At 41.9% G+C, this 17,040-nt stretch overlaps 1 protein-coding gene across 1 annotated transcript in view; it reads left to right on the top strand.

The window, feature by feature from the left end:
• Positions 1-16,759, top strand: part of LOC308320316 (uncharacterized protein) — a gene marked incomplete at both ends in the record, with an annotated part of 28,718 nt that extends 11,959 nt beyond the window's left edge. Inside the window, 2 exons of the mRNA XM_080770629.1 lie at positions 14,528-14,662; positions 16,749-16,759. Coding sequence (XP_080626755.1) covers positions 14,528-14,662; positions 16,749-16,759 — 146 coding nt within the window. The remainder of the gene's footprint in view (positions 1-14,527; positions 14,663-16,748) is intronic.
• Positions 16,760-17,040: the final 281 nt, after the last annotated feature.

Raw genomic sequence — 17,040 nt, 5'->3', positions numbered from 1 at the left:
AATAAAAATCACACCCCTGTGAAGTGAGCGGTGCAACTCTGTTCACTATATACGGACTGAGGCAGAAAGTCATGTAAACCCATTTACAGTTTGGTCTGTGAACTTCTACTGTAATAATAAAAATCACACCCCTGTGAAGTGAGCGGTGAAACTCTGTCTTGTCCCATATTCTTTTCACTATGTACGGATTGAGGCAGAAAGTCATGTAAACCTTTTTACAGTTGTCTGTAAACTTCTACTGTAATAATAAAAATCACACCCCTGTGAAGTGAGCGGTGCAACTCTGTTCTCTACAGCTCGATATACGGACTGAGGCAGAAAGTCATGTAAACCCATTTACAGTTTGGTCTGTGAACTTCTACTGTAATAATAAAAATCACACCCCTGTGAAGTGAGCGGTGCAACTCTGTCTTGTCCCATATTCTTTTCACTATATACGGATTGAGGCAGAAAGTCATGTAAACCTTTTTACAGTTGTCTGTAAACTTCTACTGTAATAATAAAAATCACACCCCTGTGAAGTGAGCGGTGCAACTCTGTTCACTATATACGGACTGAGGCAGAAAGTCATGTAAACCCATTTACAGTTTGGTCTGTGAACTTCTACTGTAATAATAAAAATCACACCCATGTGAAGTGAGCGGTGCAACTCTGTTCACTATATACGGACTGAGGCAGAAAGTCATGTAAACCTTTTATTTGCAGTTTGGTATGTTTGGTAAGTTTATTTGCAGTATCGTACAAAATGCCCACTTTATATCAGTGGGTCCCTTACTGCAATAATCATACAAAATGCCCACTATATATCAGTGGGTCGCTTACTGCAATAATCGTACAAAATACACAATATAAAGTTCAGTCAAAATAAACATAAAAAACACAACAATATAAAGTTCAGTCAAAATAAACATAAAAAAACACAACAAAATTAAACCTTGTACAACCTACTGGTGTGGTACTTGTGGTAACAAGTACCACTATGCAGGGGCACCCCACAGGCTTTGCACATGAAGCTCGTCTTATGCCGCTGACCCCCAACGCTGCAAACCCGACACCGCCTTTGGGGTGTCTTTTTGCGGCTGCCTGGGGCTTTGGGGATTCTAATCAGCTCATGGTTTCTAAACTGACAATCGAGCCTGCTGTCAGGGTCTCTGCGTGGTGGCCTAGAGGATCCCCCCACTGCACCCACCCTCGCTGACCTTTGGGCTCTTGGGGCTCCCCCCCCCCCACTGCACCCAGCGGCTCTCCAGGGGCTTCCTCCCCCCCCACTGCACCCAGCGGCTCTCCCATCTGCTCCCCCCCCTCTGCACCCACCTCCCCCTCTGCACCCACCTGAACCTCCCGCAAGTTGCCCCATTCCCTGATGATGCTGACCAGGAACGATAACAGAGTCTTTCTTTTGGGGGTGCCCCTTGTGGCGACTTTGAAGAGAATGAAAGAATTATACATAGCAATGCTGAACATATACATGATAAACTTTTTAGACCACTTGAATGTTCTGCGTGTAAACGGGTAATATGAGATCATCTGGTCTAATTTGTCGACCCCGTTCATGTACTGGTTGTACGCTGCAATGGATTGAGGCTTTATGAGCTCTCGTCGGACCGCCCTCCCCTTTTCCCTCTCCAGGACCGTGACCATCTTGTTGTCATGTACAGTTGACAGAACCTTGACAATGTTTTTGTCCCGCCATGCAATTATCATTACATTATCTTTATGGCGCATTATCCGTTCTCCAGGTGCCAGCTGGCTGAGGGTAACATCTCTAATGGCAGGAGGTTCTCCCCGGTTTTTCCTTAGAGTCCCACAGACATGCGTTCCCAACCGTCTAAGATTATTGCACATTTTTACACTGTTATAATAATTGTCCATATACAATATGTAACCCTGATGTGCCAAGTCAGCCATCAGGTGTTCAACTGTCGGAATCAAGGGCAACTTTTGCCCTACATAGGGTTTAAGGCTATAGCAGTAACCTGTCTTGCTGTCACAAAGCATGTACGACTTCAGGCCATACTTGATCGGCTTAAGGGGGTTGTAAACCCTGAAGGCCAACCTCCCTCTCCAGAGCATCATTCCTTCATCTATAGAGATGTTCTGTGCTGGTGTGAACATGTCCTTGAACTTGGCCAACAAGTAGTCCAACACTGGCCTCACCTTGTGCAGCCTGTCCGCCGGGTCCCCTGCCGCATTGTCTGAAAAATGAATGACTCTTAGCAGCAACTGGAACCGGTCACGGGCCATGGTCCGGTTGAAGAAGGGGGTTGAAAGAACCTCGTCGGTGCTCCAGTACAGCTCCAGGCGGGGCAACTTTATGATGCCGGTCAGGAAGTAGAGCGCCAGAAAGTTCTTGAGCTCCGTTAAGGTGACCTCTCTCCACCGCCACACTCTCGAGTGGACCTGCTCGACAGGGACCTACAATTTAAAATTGACATTTAGTATATAGATAAAAGGAAGGGAAAAAAAAAAAAAAAAAAAAAAAAAAAAAAAAAGGAAAGGTGTATATATAGAAAAAAAGAAAAAAAATCAAATTTCAAAAAACAAAAAAAATAATCACACCATCGTGAAGTGAGTGGTGCCGGAATGCGGCCAGGCGGCCGGCCCGGTTCAGGCGAGCCGCCCCGTGTCCAAAATGGTTGAGAAATGACAGAGTTACCATGTGGCACAGACAAACCCAGGGACACACATAGCTGCCTATAGGAGTGGTTGAATCACTGCACCACTCAAAGAAAAAAAAAAAGTGTTGCTAAAAAAAACACAGCACTACCCCTCTCTCCGTTTCTGGCGCCCCTTACTGGTATAAATAAGTAACATACTTGCACCACTCAAAAAAAGTGGTGCTCGGTTTTCTAGTACCGTAAGTATACACTATAGAATGCCATGTCTACATAATATGCCATCTAAATTTCATAATTTTACCTTATCATAAACCAACTTCGCATAGAGGTTGGTTTGGACCACGATGTCCGCCAGCAACTCATCGGTCAGGAAGAGCTGGAAGAACTCCCACGGGGCACTGTCTGCTGTCAGTGGATCATAGTGTGCACCCGGGTCGGCGGTGAAGGGGATGTGGTGGGGTTTCCAGCCAACATCAGACCACTCAGAGGCTGCCTCAGCTGGACGGTCACCAGCTACATTATAAACACATATACATGTACAAAATTACCATAAAATACATTTTTATTTGTGTAGTACTGTATACATTTGCTGCTATGCTCACACTTTTTTTACTCTGTAAACCTGTGATGTGACAATAAATCTGATTCTCAAAATAATTCTCACCGAGCTCGCTGGCAACAGGCTCTGCAGAACTGGTTGATGGCCGTTCACCATCATCCAGAAACAGCGTGTCTGAAATGTAGATCAATTCAGGCATTTAGGTCCAAGCACATGTAGTTAGCCTTCATTTACTGTACTGTCATAAAGTAAAAGTACTGTCATAGTAAATTTACATTTATAATCAAATGTGGTGCATAGTAAACTAGGGTCACATGCAAAACTCACCCAAACCAGCAGCAGCATCATCAAAGGGTGATGGCCGGTCAATGTCATCTGCTGAAATGAAATCCCATATCAAAATATGTACATCAAATCAATTTTATCTAAGTGACTTAGTTACAATAAGCACAGATATAAAATGCAGATATTGTTAGCATGTTAGCCTGCATAGAATGTCAGTACAAGAGTACATGTGTTTGCATTGTGAAATTGAATTGACATTGTAATTGAATGTGGTGCGTAGTAAACTGGTATCACATGCTAAACTCACCCTGTCCGTGTGAAACGGCAGCAGCAGCCCTGGACAATGGCTGTGATAATGGGTCATCAGAATCAGATATGGCTGAAATAAAAATCACAGTAAAATATCAAAATATGTACATCATATCAATTCTATTGAAGAGACTTACAATAAGCACAGGTATCAAATGCAGATATTGTTAGCCTGAATATAATGTCACTACAATAGTACATGTGTTTGCATTGTGAAATTGAATTTACATTGTACTGGATGTAGTGTGTAGTAAACTATGATCACATTCTAAACTCACCCCATCCGTGTGGAACGGCAGCAGCACTTCTGGAAGGCTGGTGGTGGTCATCATCAGACAGGGCTGAAATTATATCACAGTAATATTATCAAAATGTGTACATGAAATCTATTGTATCTTATCGACTTAGTGTTATTATATGGCCTCAGCTGCCTGACCTGACTCAGTGACAACCTTTCTGCATAACCATATTGATAACCATGACATGAAAACAGAAAACTGTCAGGAAAAATGTCAGGCAGCTGAGGCCAATATAACACTAAGTCAATAAGGTACGGACAGAATGAGCAGGAACACGCATGCATATCATATAGTACATATATAGTGCTATAATCGAAGTGTTTGAATGAAAATGTAGAACATTTTGTTCTCATACCTCCATGGGGTGCCTGGGCAGACTCACCCATCTCCTCGTCTGAGTCTGAAAGCCACTTGTCTGAGTCTGACTCGTGGTCTGACCTGCCTGAAAACATAATCAATATTACAATGTATTCACTTACTATGAGACCTAGCAGATCATGTCTGTCTGTCTGTCTGTGTGTGTCCCCTTTGTGCCCATATATGGAGCCGAGTGATTTGTGAATCACTCGGCTCCATATATGGGCACAAAAGGGGCCAGGTCCACATATACAGTAACAGCGGGACAGACACACAGACAGACAGATAGACATGTGTACGAGCTGCGTTCGCAGCTGAGACCCTGAAGATCATGTCTGTCTGTCTGTGTGTCTGTCCCGCTGTTACTGTATGGAAATAAATGATTTGGATTATGTAACATCTGCACGACAATATAAAAAAAATCATCCATGCATCCCATCCCATCCCATCCCACCAGCGGCAGTCTGAGATGGAGGGATGACTATGTCACTACAATAGTACATGCGTTTGCATTGTGAAATTGAATTTACATTGTACTGGATGTAGTGTGTAGTAAACTATGATCACATTCTAAACTATTGTTAGCTAAATACTGAATCGCGTTTTGTTACTGTACTTTCTAATCTACTGTGAGTGAATCCCTGAGACCCTGTTGCATCTGAATCAAATAATTATAAGACGAAAATATCTAATGTATTGTTAGCGTGCGTCTGTCTGTGTGTCTGTCCCGCTGTTACTGTATAGAAATAAATTATTTGTATTATGTAACATCTGCACGACATATAAAAAAATGCATCCCATTCATCCATCCCATCCCATCCCATCCCACCAGCGGCAGTCTGATTCTAAACTATTGTTAGCCTGAATATAATGTCACGCATGCTAGCATCCCATCATAGTGATGGAGGGATGACTGGATGCTAGCATGCTAATAGTACATGCGCATGCTAGCATCCCATCCCAGTGATGGAGGGATGACTGCCGCTGGTGGCAGTCATCCCTCCATCACTATGAATTTATTTCTATACAGTAACAGCGGGACAGACACACAGACAGACGCACGCTAACAATACATTAGATATTTTCGTCTTATAATTATTTGATTCAGATGCAACAGGGTCTCAGGGATTCACTCACAGTAGATTAGAAAGTACAGTAACAAAACGCGATTCAGTATTTAGCGATTCAGTATTTAGCTTAGCAGTAAACTAACGTGGCATACAACAATTGATAACAAAAAAAAACTAACGTGGCATAGGTCCACAGTAAAATTGTAAAATGGAGGTTCTTTCTTACCGCCTTCCTGGTCGTACTCGTCCAGGTCTTCCCTGGTGGGGCTCCAGTCGTCCTCAAAATCAATGACGTCCTCCTCGTCCTCCTGATCACTTTCTCCCGGGGAGAGAGTGACGGGAGACGGCGGAGGAGCTACCGCAGCAGCCGCTGCAACGCGGGATGACCGACGTGGTGGTGGTGGTGGTGGTGGAAGGGGGACCGCCGCCGCCGCCACATCTGCCTCCAAAGGCTGCTGCAGGCTAGGGCCAGCCTGGGTGTCCTGCTCGAAACCAGAGGCCTCTGGTTCCGAGTCGGTCTCGTCCTCCACCTTGTTGGCCATAAGCCACTCGGCGATCGAGGGCTGACCGGGAAGGGGACATGGGGGGCGCCTGCGTGGCATGTCGCAAAATGGCGACGGACAACTACTAGACGCGGGGAAAGGGTAATCGGGAGACACAGACAAACAGTTCACTAAACTAACACTAACTACACTTCACTAGACTGACAAAACGAACAAAACACTGAACACTGAACACTGATCCCTAAATCCTACTATTACTACTAACTAAAAACAAAACCTAACTGGAAAAAACTAACTAACGTGGCCTATACTATGGACGTATGCTAATGGACGTATACTACTCTAAACGGACGGACTACTAAACGGACAACTAAAGACTAAACGGACGGACTAAAGACTAAACTATACCTATATAATAATAAACTAATCTAATAATATATACTAAAGGACTACTAAACGGACGACTATGTGATCTAAATGGACTAAACTAAATGGACGATTGCTCAAAAAACTCACTCAAACTGCTCTGCTCAAAACCAAACCGATGTCAACGTGTCTCCACAAATACTACCTACTCCCACAAGGGGAGCAGGGCATCCTGCCCTTTTTATAAGTTTCGGTCGGATGACGCCATCGGAGGGTTGTAGATCCGATCGGTGCTGCTTTTTTTGCTGTCCGGGCGCAAATATAGTTGAACTATAGTAATCAATAAAAAAACGTTTTTTGGACCATAAAACGTATAAAAACGTTATGCGCTTCTTAGGGGTGGCTATAATAAAACGTTTAAAAACGCTTTCAGCATTCTAAGTGTTAAGCATATAGACCACATTATTTGTCGTACAGCTGATAATGCCCTTGACTTTGAAAGTCTTGCCTGAAGTGGGGTGATTAAATGTATGACATTTAGATGTAAAACCACATTGTGCACATCTGCCACACTTCTGTAATTACCATCTGGAATATCAGACAAAAAATGTGTGGGTGTCTCCTGAGGTAAATGTGACCTGACCAAGAGGTTCTTAAGATTAGGTGGTCTTTTGTACACTATGCGAGGAGGGGCAGAGAAGGTTCTTCCTAAGGTGGGATCTGACCTCAAGATATGCCAATGCTTTCTGATCGTTGCTTCGAATTGTCTACCTAATGGAGAATACTGTGTATAACATTTGTTGGGCTTTATCAGTCTTCTCCTTTGTTTTAAGACAATCTAATTGGGTACATTCACTGAATTTGTCTATGGCAGGTTTGATCCATTCATCTGGGTACCCACGTTGTTCAAAACGATTTTGGAGGTCATTTGCATGTGTAGTGAATGATTGATCTGAGCTGCAGATCCTACGTACCCGTATGAACTGACCCATAGGGATGCCCTTCTTCAATGGGGTCGGATGATAACTTTCACCGTGCAACAGGGCATTTCAGTCTGTCGGTTTCCTATACAGATCCATGTTTAGTCTGTTATTTTCTTTAATGACAAGAATGTCAAGAAAATTCATTCGGCAACGATCAGAGGCCATGGTGAACCTTAAAGAATGACTGCTGTCATTTAAAAAGCTATGGAAGGCTGTCAACTCTGTAGAAGAACCAGTCCAGATAAGGAAGATATCATCTATATAACGTTTCCACAACTGAATGTGTTGTAGAAACGGATTGTGCCTGGAATCAAAAATAAAATCAGTTTCAAGGAGCCCAACAAAAAGGTTAGCGTAATTGGGTGCCATCTTACTACCCATAGCCGTACAACTTTTTTTTTTTTTTTCACTCAATTTTTATTGAAGTTAGAACAGGCACAAACAAAAAAAACAACTAACAAGACAATACGGAAAAGAAAAAAGACAAAGTAAAAGAAAAAAACATTCAATGAAATTATATTGCAATATCACTAGGCTGAGAGAAGAGATTCCACTTTTCCCATTTTTTATAGAATTTATCCTCTTGTAGTCTCAGTATGAATGTTAGTTTTTCCATAGAATACAGTTCCTCAATAATGTCCATCCATTGATCTTTCGTTGGTGGGTCCTGTTGGTACCAGCGTCGTGTGATTGCTTTTTTACTTGATGCTAAGAGGATCTTGATTAAATATTTATCATGTGTTAGAAAATCTACAGGGATATTTCCCAACAGTAGAAAAGAAACAGACAGAGGTATCTCAAAACACAGAATGGTCTCCAAAGTGGAGTGAATATCCTGCCAGTATTTCTGAATTTTAGGACAAGACCAGAAGATATGAGCGTGGCCCGCTTCCTTGTGGCCACATTGTCTCCAGCAAGGCTGTTCTGCTTTCAGTTGTCTTGCTTTAATTTTGGGAGTAATAAAAAATCTCGTTAAGTTCTTCCAACAGAATTCTCTCCACATTCTTGAGTTGGTGGATGTAATTTGTGTTTCGCACATGTTTGCCCATTCTTCTGATGTGATGGTAATCTCCAATTATTTTTCCCAATTAGTTTATTAGCTGAAACCAGGGCATTATATATACTGGACACTACTCTTTTGGACTCATGTTTATATGCCTGAATAAAAACCTGTATGAGATCGTTTGAGGCCACCGGCTCGGATGCTTTCACCTCCCCCATGAAGTACTCTCGTATTTGGAGCTATCTAAAAAAGTCCTTGTTATCTATGCACATACACATATTTTTCAATTGTTCAAAATTCAATAACACATTGCCTTTCATGGCAGTACTGTAAGAGGAAAAACCATACCGAGCCCATCGCCTGAAAGTTTGATCGTACACACCAGGCTTAAAATCTGGATCATAAGCGGGCCACCTCAACACCCTAATTGTCCTCTCCATTTTGAACTGTTTCACGACTTTGAACCAAGTATTTAGAGTAAATATTGTGAATGGGTCTAAAATGTCATAGTATGACTTAGCCTGGTCTTTGTTCCCAATTAAAGACTGAATAGGGATGTTGATTGATTTAATTTCCAAAGCTTTCCATTTAGCCTCGCATGTATCATCACACCAACATATTAAAGGTCTTAATTGTGACGCATAATAGTAATCCCTCAAATTTGGAAGGGATAGTCCCCCTCTTTCTTTAGGGAGTTGTAAAGTTTGGAATCTGATTCTCGGTTTTTTACCGTTCCAGATAAATCTAGATATCATTTTGTCCCATTCACAAAACTGTTTGGCAGGCACATCCACGTAAAAGTCATTTTCAAACAAGAAAAAGTTTTTTGTAAGCACTATTTCAGTGAGATCTTTCAAACATTTAGTGCTGGGGATAACTTCAACCCTCTGATTGAGAAAGTGTTCAATTCCCTCTAGACCACCTTGGTGTGGGATGTTCGTATATAAACTTTCCACATCTAGTGTAACAAGAAAAGACTCATCGTTAACTGATTCTATGGTTTGTAGGACCTGAATTAAATCACTAGAGTCCCTTAAATAAGAGGGTAGTGCAAAAACATGTGGCTTAAGGAAATAGTCAATAAATGAAGAAATCTTCTCTGTAAGAGAGCCTATCCCTGAAACAATAGGTCTGCCTGGAGGTACATCAGTAAAGTTTTTATGAATTTTGGGCAGAGTATATATCACTGGTGTAACAGGGCAGTCAACCTTCATATAGTTAAATTCATTCTTATTGAGATCTCCTGTTTCTAAATAGTGCTCAAGAATTCTGTGAATATAGTTCTTGAACTCTATAGTCGGGTTGCCATTCAATTTTTGGTTAAACACATCATTATTGAGCTGTCTATGTATTTCACCAACATATGCCACTCTGTCCAAGAGGACAATAGCGCCCCCTTTGTCAGCAGACTGTACAACAACAGATTTATCATTTTTTAATTCTAACAAGGCATCACGTTGTGACTTGGCCATGTTATTAGTGACCTTATACTGTTGTTTTTTAGATAGGAGTTGTGACACTTCACTTTCAACCAATCTGCAATATGTGTCTATGGATGAGTTCCTATGTTTAGGTGGAATAAATGTAGATCTTTTCTTAAACGGTTTCAAAGGCCCTATATTGGGCTCAGCAATATCATCAGGGTTAACTAATGGAGGCTGTGTATTATCTGAGCTAGCCTCCTGTACCCTGTTACCGTTTACATTAGTGTTGCAGACTCTATTTTTCATCAAGTAGGCATTGACCCATGTCTTCTTGGAGATTCCAACTAATTTTCCTCCCCAGTCAGCACCAGAAAAATTGTGTAGGCCCAGGAAGAATGTCATTTTTTGCCCCATCTGACACAGGCGCTGATGAAACCAGACTCTTCAATGGTGTGTTCTCTTTGAACAGATTGCCTCCACAGTGCAACTCAATCAATTTACATTGCTTGAGAGCATTTTCTCTTGACCTCAATGCAATCTCTCCTGAGAGCTGATAATGTTCTTTCCTTGAAGACCTGGAAGCTTTTGGGAAGATGTTGAGGTACTGATTCACTAGACCAGAAAGATGAGGTGTGGTAGTGACTAGTCGGTCCAGAGCTGCTTCATCTCTACTGATTCCAACCATCCCACCATGTCCCTTTAGCTTCTTGATTTCCTTCTCAAGGGCTTGATCTGTGAAGAGATGAGTGAATGGTATCTCTGACTTTGCCACCACAAATTCACCTGACTTCAGTGCGTTCCATGTTTCTGGGTCATCCTGTTCAAGAGCGTTCATCTGGGAAAGATAGACTGGCATCAGTCGAGCATATTTAAGGAGATCACGAGCAAGGAAATACTTGATGAGTTCCTCTAAGGATGACGAGTAGCCCTCCCAGTCACCTGACCGACAACAGAAAGACAAAGAGAAAGACAGCAGCAGCCTGGCTGATCTTTATTTAGCAGCAATATTTGCTACACTGAGGCACCTTACTTTGAAAATAGCTGATCTACAAGCTCAAACTACAACCTTGCATCTGTCCAATACGGTATTGTAGCTAATCCATATAGGCCTAAACAACTACTTTGAAACTCCTGTGAATCCAGGAGGTATCTGCTGCTGAAATGATGAAATAGTTTATAACATTATAACTATTAGACATTTGTTTCTACATGTTTCATGTCACTGTTGTTAGCTGACTTTGACCATTTTTTTGTGTGCATACATACAGACAACTCCATCCCTTCACCTATTTCAACACAAAGAAGTACTAAAATAAAAAGAGAAAAAAGAAGAGGGTAGGCCCATGTTAGACTAAACACTTTCATCTGTAGACCTATAAGGGTAAGGTAATTTAATACAAAATATACAGAGAAAATATACAGGCATATGTAGCCGGCTGGAATTGAGCCTTTGGGGCCACCGTCGCAGCAGCCTCACGCGCAGATGCAAAAGATACAAAGATTAAATAAAGATGCAAAGCTACACGGTGCATTTGTATCTTTGTAGCTGAAGTTCAACGTTAACGTTTTGATGAAAAGAATCATCTCTGTATGTTCAGCTGTGAGCCTATTCCTCTTTTCATCGAGAATGTTTGAGGCTGAGCTAAAAAGCAGTTCACTTTCTACACTACTGCATGGTGCAGAGAGGTATTTTTGGGCCCATTGGGAGAGAGTGGGATATCGCCCTTTGTTACCAAACCAGTACTTGAGTGGTTGGTCCTTCCTACCAATTGTGGCCTCTGCCAGGTATGTCTCCAGCTGGATGGCACCAGTCACATCAGGAGCACTGGTGCTTGAAGATTGACGTTCTCCAGCTATTCTGTCGAACATACTGTCCAGACTGCTGCGGGCCTGGTCCCTCCGTGGCCTTCTTAGAGGTGGCTCATCCACGTCCTGGTGGTCGTCCTCCTCCTCCCTCTCCTGTGTAGCCCCACTGTCCACAGTCCCTCTAGGCATCACCTGGAGCTCCTTTAACACCATCTCCTTGGCGATCTTGGCTGCATCGCTGTCTGAGAAAAACCTATCTTTGTATCTAGTACAAAATACAAAAGGAGATAATCAAACAGTTTAGTTTACAATACTGTAGTCTGTATGACAAACAAACATAGGCAACATTTACATGTATTTACAGTATGCATTCTATAATATCAGGTACAGGTATAGATGCAGTTTGCTATTTTTTTATTTAGTTTTACCATAAATAAAAAATTAAAAAATAATATAAGACTATTGCATTTATTTAGTAGACAGTTACCTTGGATCGAGTATGCTTGCTATGCAGTAGATTGGGTTGTCCTCAATTTCCTTGAAGCGTTTCTTCACAGCTTGCAGTAAGGTGTCCTTCATGGTTCTGACTCCCCGGTCCTCCTCTGTCTCTGTGGCCAGCACCATCTGCAGCACCGTCACAGCAGGAATCACATCTGCTGCTGTTGCATCCTCCTGGCTCACCTTTGACAGATTTTTTAATATTTATTTAATTTATCATTATTAACACTTAACTAACTAACGTCACAACCTAACCTAACCTTAACCTTAACCTTAACCTTAACCTTAACCTTCTTAATGATTTTTCTTTAACTAGCCCTTACCCATTGTGAAATACTTGTGTGCATTTTTTAATTCACTAATAAATTCAGTTACAGTGACACACATTATGATGATGATGATGATGATGATGAATGAACAGTATAACGTCGCACAATGAATAAACTCCCTCAACTCTTCGAGAGAGAGAGAGAGAGAGAGAGAGAGAGAGATGCAGCTCCGTTTATGGAACGAATGTTCATTGCATAAATAAAAGTCACAAAGTAACGTTTGTGATGTTAGCATGCTGAGGTCGCTAGCATTGTAGCATTACGTTCAAAAGAGTTGAGGGAGTTTATTCATTGTGCGACGTTATACTGTTCATTAAAGCAAAATCATTAAAGAAGGTTGTCATGACTGTCTACAATACTATAACAATACTTGTTAAAATAAATCGAAAATAAAAAAATATGATTATGTAGCCTACCTTTCGGGTCAACTCTTCAAAGGGAGCCAATGCAGCGACACTCTTCTCTAGTAGAATCCATTGGTTCAAGCTGAGGGTAGCAGGGAGGCCGTGCTCATCTGCAAATATTCCGAGGGCTCGTTTCTGTTCTAGGAGTGATTGCAGCATATAAAATGTACTATTCCAACGGGTCTGTACGTCTTGTTGGAGACGTTTTATATCCTGATGGATCTCTTGCTGTATTCGTGGACAGCCAGCTGGAGTGTGTGGGCGACACAGGGGATGCCAATCCTTGGCAGTCTTGCATCAACCATGGCCTTCTTCAAGTTCGCAGCATTGTCTCGGACGACCACATGGACAGCTTGTTTTCTAACCTTCCATTGTTCAAGCATTTCGCCAAACGTCTCGGCTATTAGTCTGGCTGTATGCGATCCACAACATTCTTTTGCTTGCAGCGTGACTCTTTGAAGATTAAACTCACCGTCTATCCACTGAGCAGTTAGGCTGATGAGCGACATTGGGCTCACACTGCTGCTCCAAATATCGGTGGTGAAACTAACATGCGAGGCGTCAGACAACAAGCTGTGTATGTGTTCTTTAACAAACGTGTGCAACTTTGGCAACGCGTTGTCTGTTATATAGTGACGGCCTGGAATATCATACCTGGGCTCCACAATTTCCAGAAAACGTTGGAACCCCACGTTATTCACCATTGACAAAGGCTGATCGTCGAGGGTGATCATTTCGGTAAGACCCCATGTGATTTTGAGTGCCCTCGGGTGGTCGTTGGACATTTTCTCTCGCCTCTGTATAGCTTCTGCTACAGTAGGCTGTTGTAGCGCGCTGATGCTACGAGCAGCACCAGCAGCAGCCTTAAATTCTGCGTGCTCAGTCTTGTGTTTTGCCTCGAGATGTTTGATTAAGTTGCTTGTGTTGTATGCGGTGGATTTGTTTCCTCCTCTGGAGATTTTGCTCGAGCACAGCTTGCATACTGCCCTGTTTGTCTCTTCCCCGTGGACGCTAAAATATTTCCAAACCTGCGACATCTTTGTTGTTTCTGTTCATTCAATGAGGAAGAAGGAAGGGGTGTGTGCGGTGTTTGTGTGTGAAGCCACGCTGCATGCAGGATGTCGAAACCAAGACGGCGCCATCTGTGGGCCGTGTCACTGCAATAACATGTTTCGTTTTTTTTGTTTGGTATCGGATCAGAGTATCGGAGCCCGGCTCAGATACTCGAGTACGAGTACTTTAGGCTAGTATCGACCGAGTATCCGATGCCAGTATCGGTATCGGCACATCCCTAATTAACAGGAAGACCTCTGTGCAGAAAACCAGAAACAAAATACATTGGCCTGCCCATAGTGGGTGCTAAAACACTGAGGCCAAAGCACTGAGGCCAGAACATACAGTGAGGGGGAAAAGGGGTGGTTGGGTGAGGAAGGGTAGATTACATTAATGATGATAAAAAAAAGACTTCCGCCACATCGGTGAAATAATGTCGGGCACCGGCGCCAAAAATGACGGATACATCGTTGAGACCGATGTCGGGCTCTACTCAACACCGTGCTCTTTGAGGAATTGTGAAGTGACTCGAGACACTCATTTTTTAAACGATGGTTATCCTGACAAAACTAATAGGAGAATAATCTTTGAGTTGACAAAAGCACTTTGAGTTGCTCTGCTGATGCTACCTTCTCTCTCCCCGTTCTGTCTGTGTGTAAAGAGGTTTCATCTGAATATGAGGAGATGAGATCCAGTCTGGTCCTGGAGGAACCACAACCTCCACAACATCAGGAGATGAGATCCAGTCTGGTCCTGGAGGAACCACAACCTCCACAACATCAGGAGAGGAGATCCAGTCTGGTCCTGGAGGAACCACAACCTCCACAACATCAGGAGATGAGATCCAGTCTGGTCCTGGAGGAACCACAACATCCACAGATTAAAGATGAACAGGAAGAGGAGACTGGTGAGTAAACTTTGACATTACTACGTAGAAATATGTGGTGCAATAATCTCGGGTAAAATAAATTCATATTTTATTAGTATTATTCTAACAAGACTAAAAAGTCATTCAGCAGCTGTAACGATACAAATAGTTTGGTAACTCATGGTCCCCTAAAAGACAGACGGACACATGTTGTTTCCGCTTGTGCCACTACAAAAGTATAGCTGCACAACAAGTTTGTACCCATAATCATGTTTAGCTATTAACACTCTTGGCGCCAAGGCCAGATTCGAGCCATGTATGTAATGCCAAGGGGTTTCTTAGAATCTGAAGACGTATCTAAAGAATTATAGAATATTCTCAGTTTTGTCTTTGTGAACAAACAATATGTTAAAAGAAGCATTAACATGTCTGCTATCATGGAAAAAAAATAAACTGAGTTGATAAAATGTACCAGTATGAAGCTGTAAGCAGCTGAATACAGCCCGTTTTCACCCAAAACAGCATTTTGGAAAAATAGTTATGAGCATTTTTGTGAAACAAAGTACTTTCTACTAGGACTACATATCGATGACATATCTCAAATTAAACCTTATGGTGTCGACTTGAATAATAATTTAAAAAAAAAACCTTCTCACATTTTCCATTATATAGATATGAACCTCATTTTATAGCATGGTTTTTCAACTGATGGCTGTATTTAGTGACACCGATCCATTCTTCAACGGTCGATAACTCCAAAATGCAACATGATATAAACTCACTATTTGTGTGGGATTCAGACAGACATTCCACGGTATGTTTTGATATGTATTATGTTCACATGGTCCGACCAGTACATCCTCTGTGGATCCATGTTTCTCAAAAATCTGTGTATGACAAAAACCTAGTTTCAAGAAACATGCATCCAAAATCTTCCATTTTGGAGTTATAAGCAGTTTTATAACGCTTCGTCCAACCAAATATCTGGGAATAGTGTGCAGAATAGACAGCAGGCATAAATATGATGTGAACTGTGAATGCCAGTCCCTTTTTATTTCCGCCACACATCAGATCAATCAATAAAATTGATTTTTACATTATAAATATATACAGTTGTGCAATCATGTCTAGTAGCAAACAGTTGTATGTAGTGCAAACTGTATGAAAACCTGAGCTTTACAGTATTCAAAAGGGGGGGAGTAATTCAAGTACATTTGGTAGTTGGGGTACACCCACCTCCTCCCAGGCCCAGGCTGTGCAGTAAATGGGATCTCGGTCGGCTGTCACCTGACACTAGACCACCCCGGAGTTGCAGACTCGCCATCTAAGACAGGAATACTGTACACAAAACCATAAAATAGGTAAATGTATGAACTATGAAGCTAATTTCACCCACTTTTCTTTTTTACTCTAACCTGTGATGACTAAAAACTATAAATCATGATTTTGTTTTGTGCATTATCTTACCTTTTTCCATGGAAACGGCAGCATAAATAGCAGCCTCAATAGCATCCGCAGCAACAGCAGCAGTAGCGGAAGGCTGTTCAGTGGACATGTCGGCCGACATGTCTGTAAATATAATTCAATTTTAAATCAATCAATTTAGTACTGTCATAGAAAAGACATAATCTGGTGTAAAATAAATACATAGAAATGCAGAAACAGTGTAGTGTCTCAGTAAACTATAGAATCATAGAATGCAGAGAGACAGTGTAGCGTCTCAGTAAACTATAGGATCATAGAATGAGAATTCAGAGAGACAGTGTAGTGTCTCAGTAAACTATAGGATCATAGAATGCAGAGAGACAGTGTAGTGTCTCAGTAAACTATAGGATCATAGAATGCACACTATGTATGTTTGTATGTACTTTTTAACATGTATATTATGTCTGTTTATGAGTCTGGCGTAGAGGATTTCTTCCTGTGCTGGAAATCTTTTCAATAACTTTCAATGAAATTTCAATAAATGTGTTCCGCACTCCGTTTGTACTCTCCCAAATAATATTGTCCAAAGACGTGGAGTGAGATATTGACCTCTAGTTATCCATGTAAATGTTCTGGCAGAAAATGCTTGTTTATTCAAATATGTCATCTTTTCAAACATCTCTCATATATTTTCACGGGCTGTACACAGACTACATTTTCTTAGGGCGAGGGGTCCGGAATGACAGCTGCACTTCCATTTATGACAGTCACTCGCAGCCTAGGCTCCAGAGTCGGAAGCACGACGAAACAAGTGTCACCTGACAGTAGACACATGGTAGTGTGCATACACTGTTGGGGCCAACGTTGAGACCACACAAAAT

This window comes from Protomyctophum bolini (assembly GCF_963924005.1).
Source record: "Protomyctophum bolini genome assembly, chromosome: 8".
NCBI classification, from domain to species: Eukaryota; Metazoa; Chordata; class Actinopteri; order Myctophiformes; family Myctophidae; genus Protomyctophum; species Protomyctophum bolini.
Note: the sequence above shows the minus strand (reverse complement) of the source record. Positions and strands in the feature narration are given on the sequence as shown.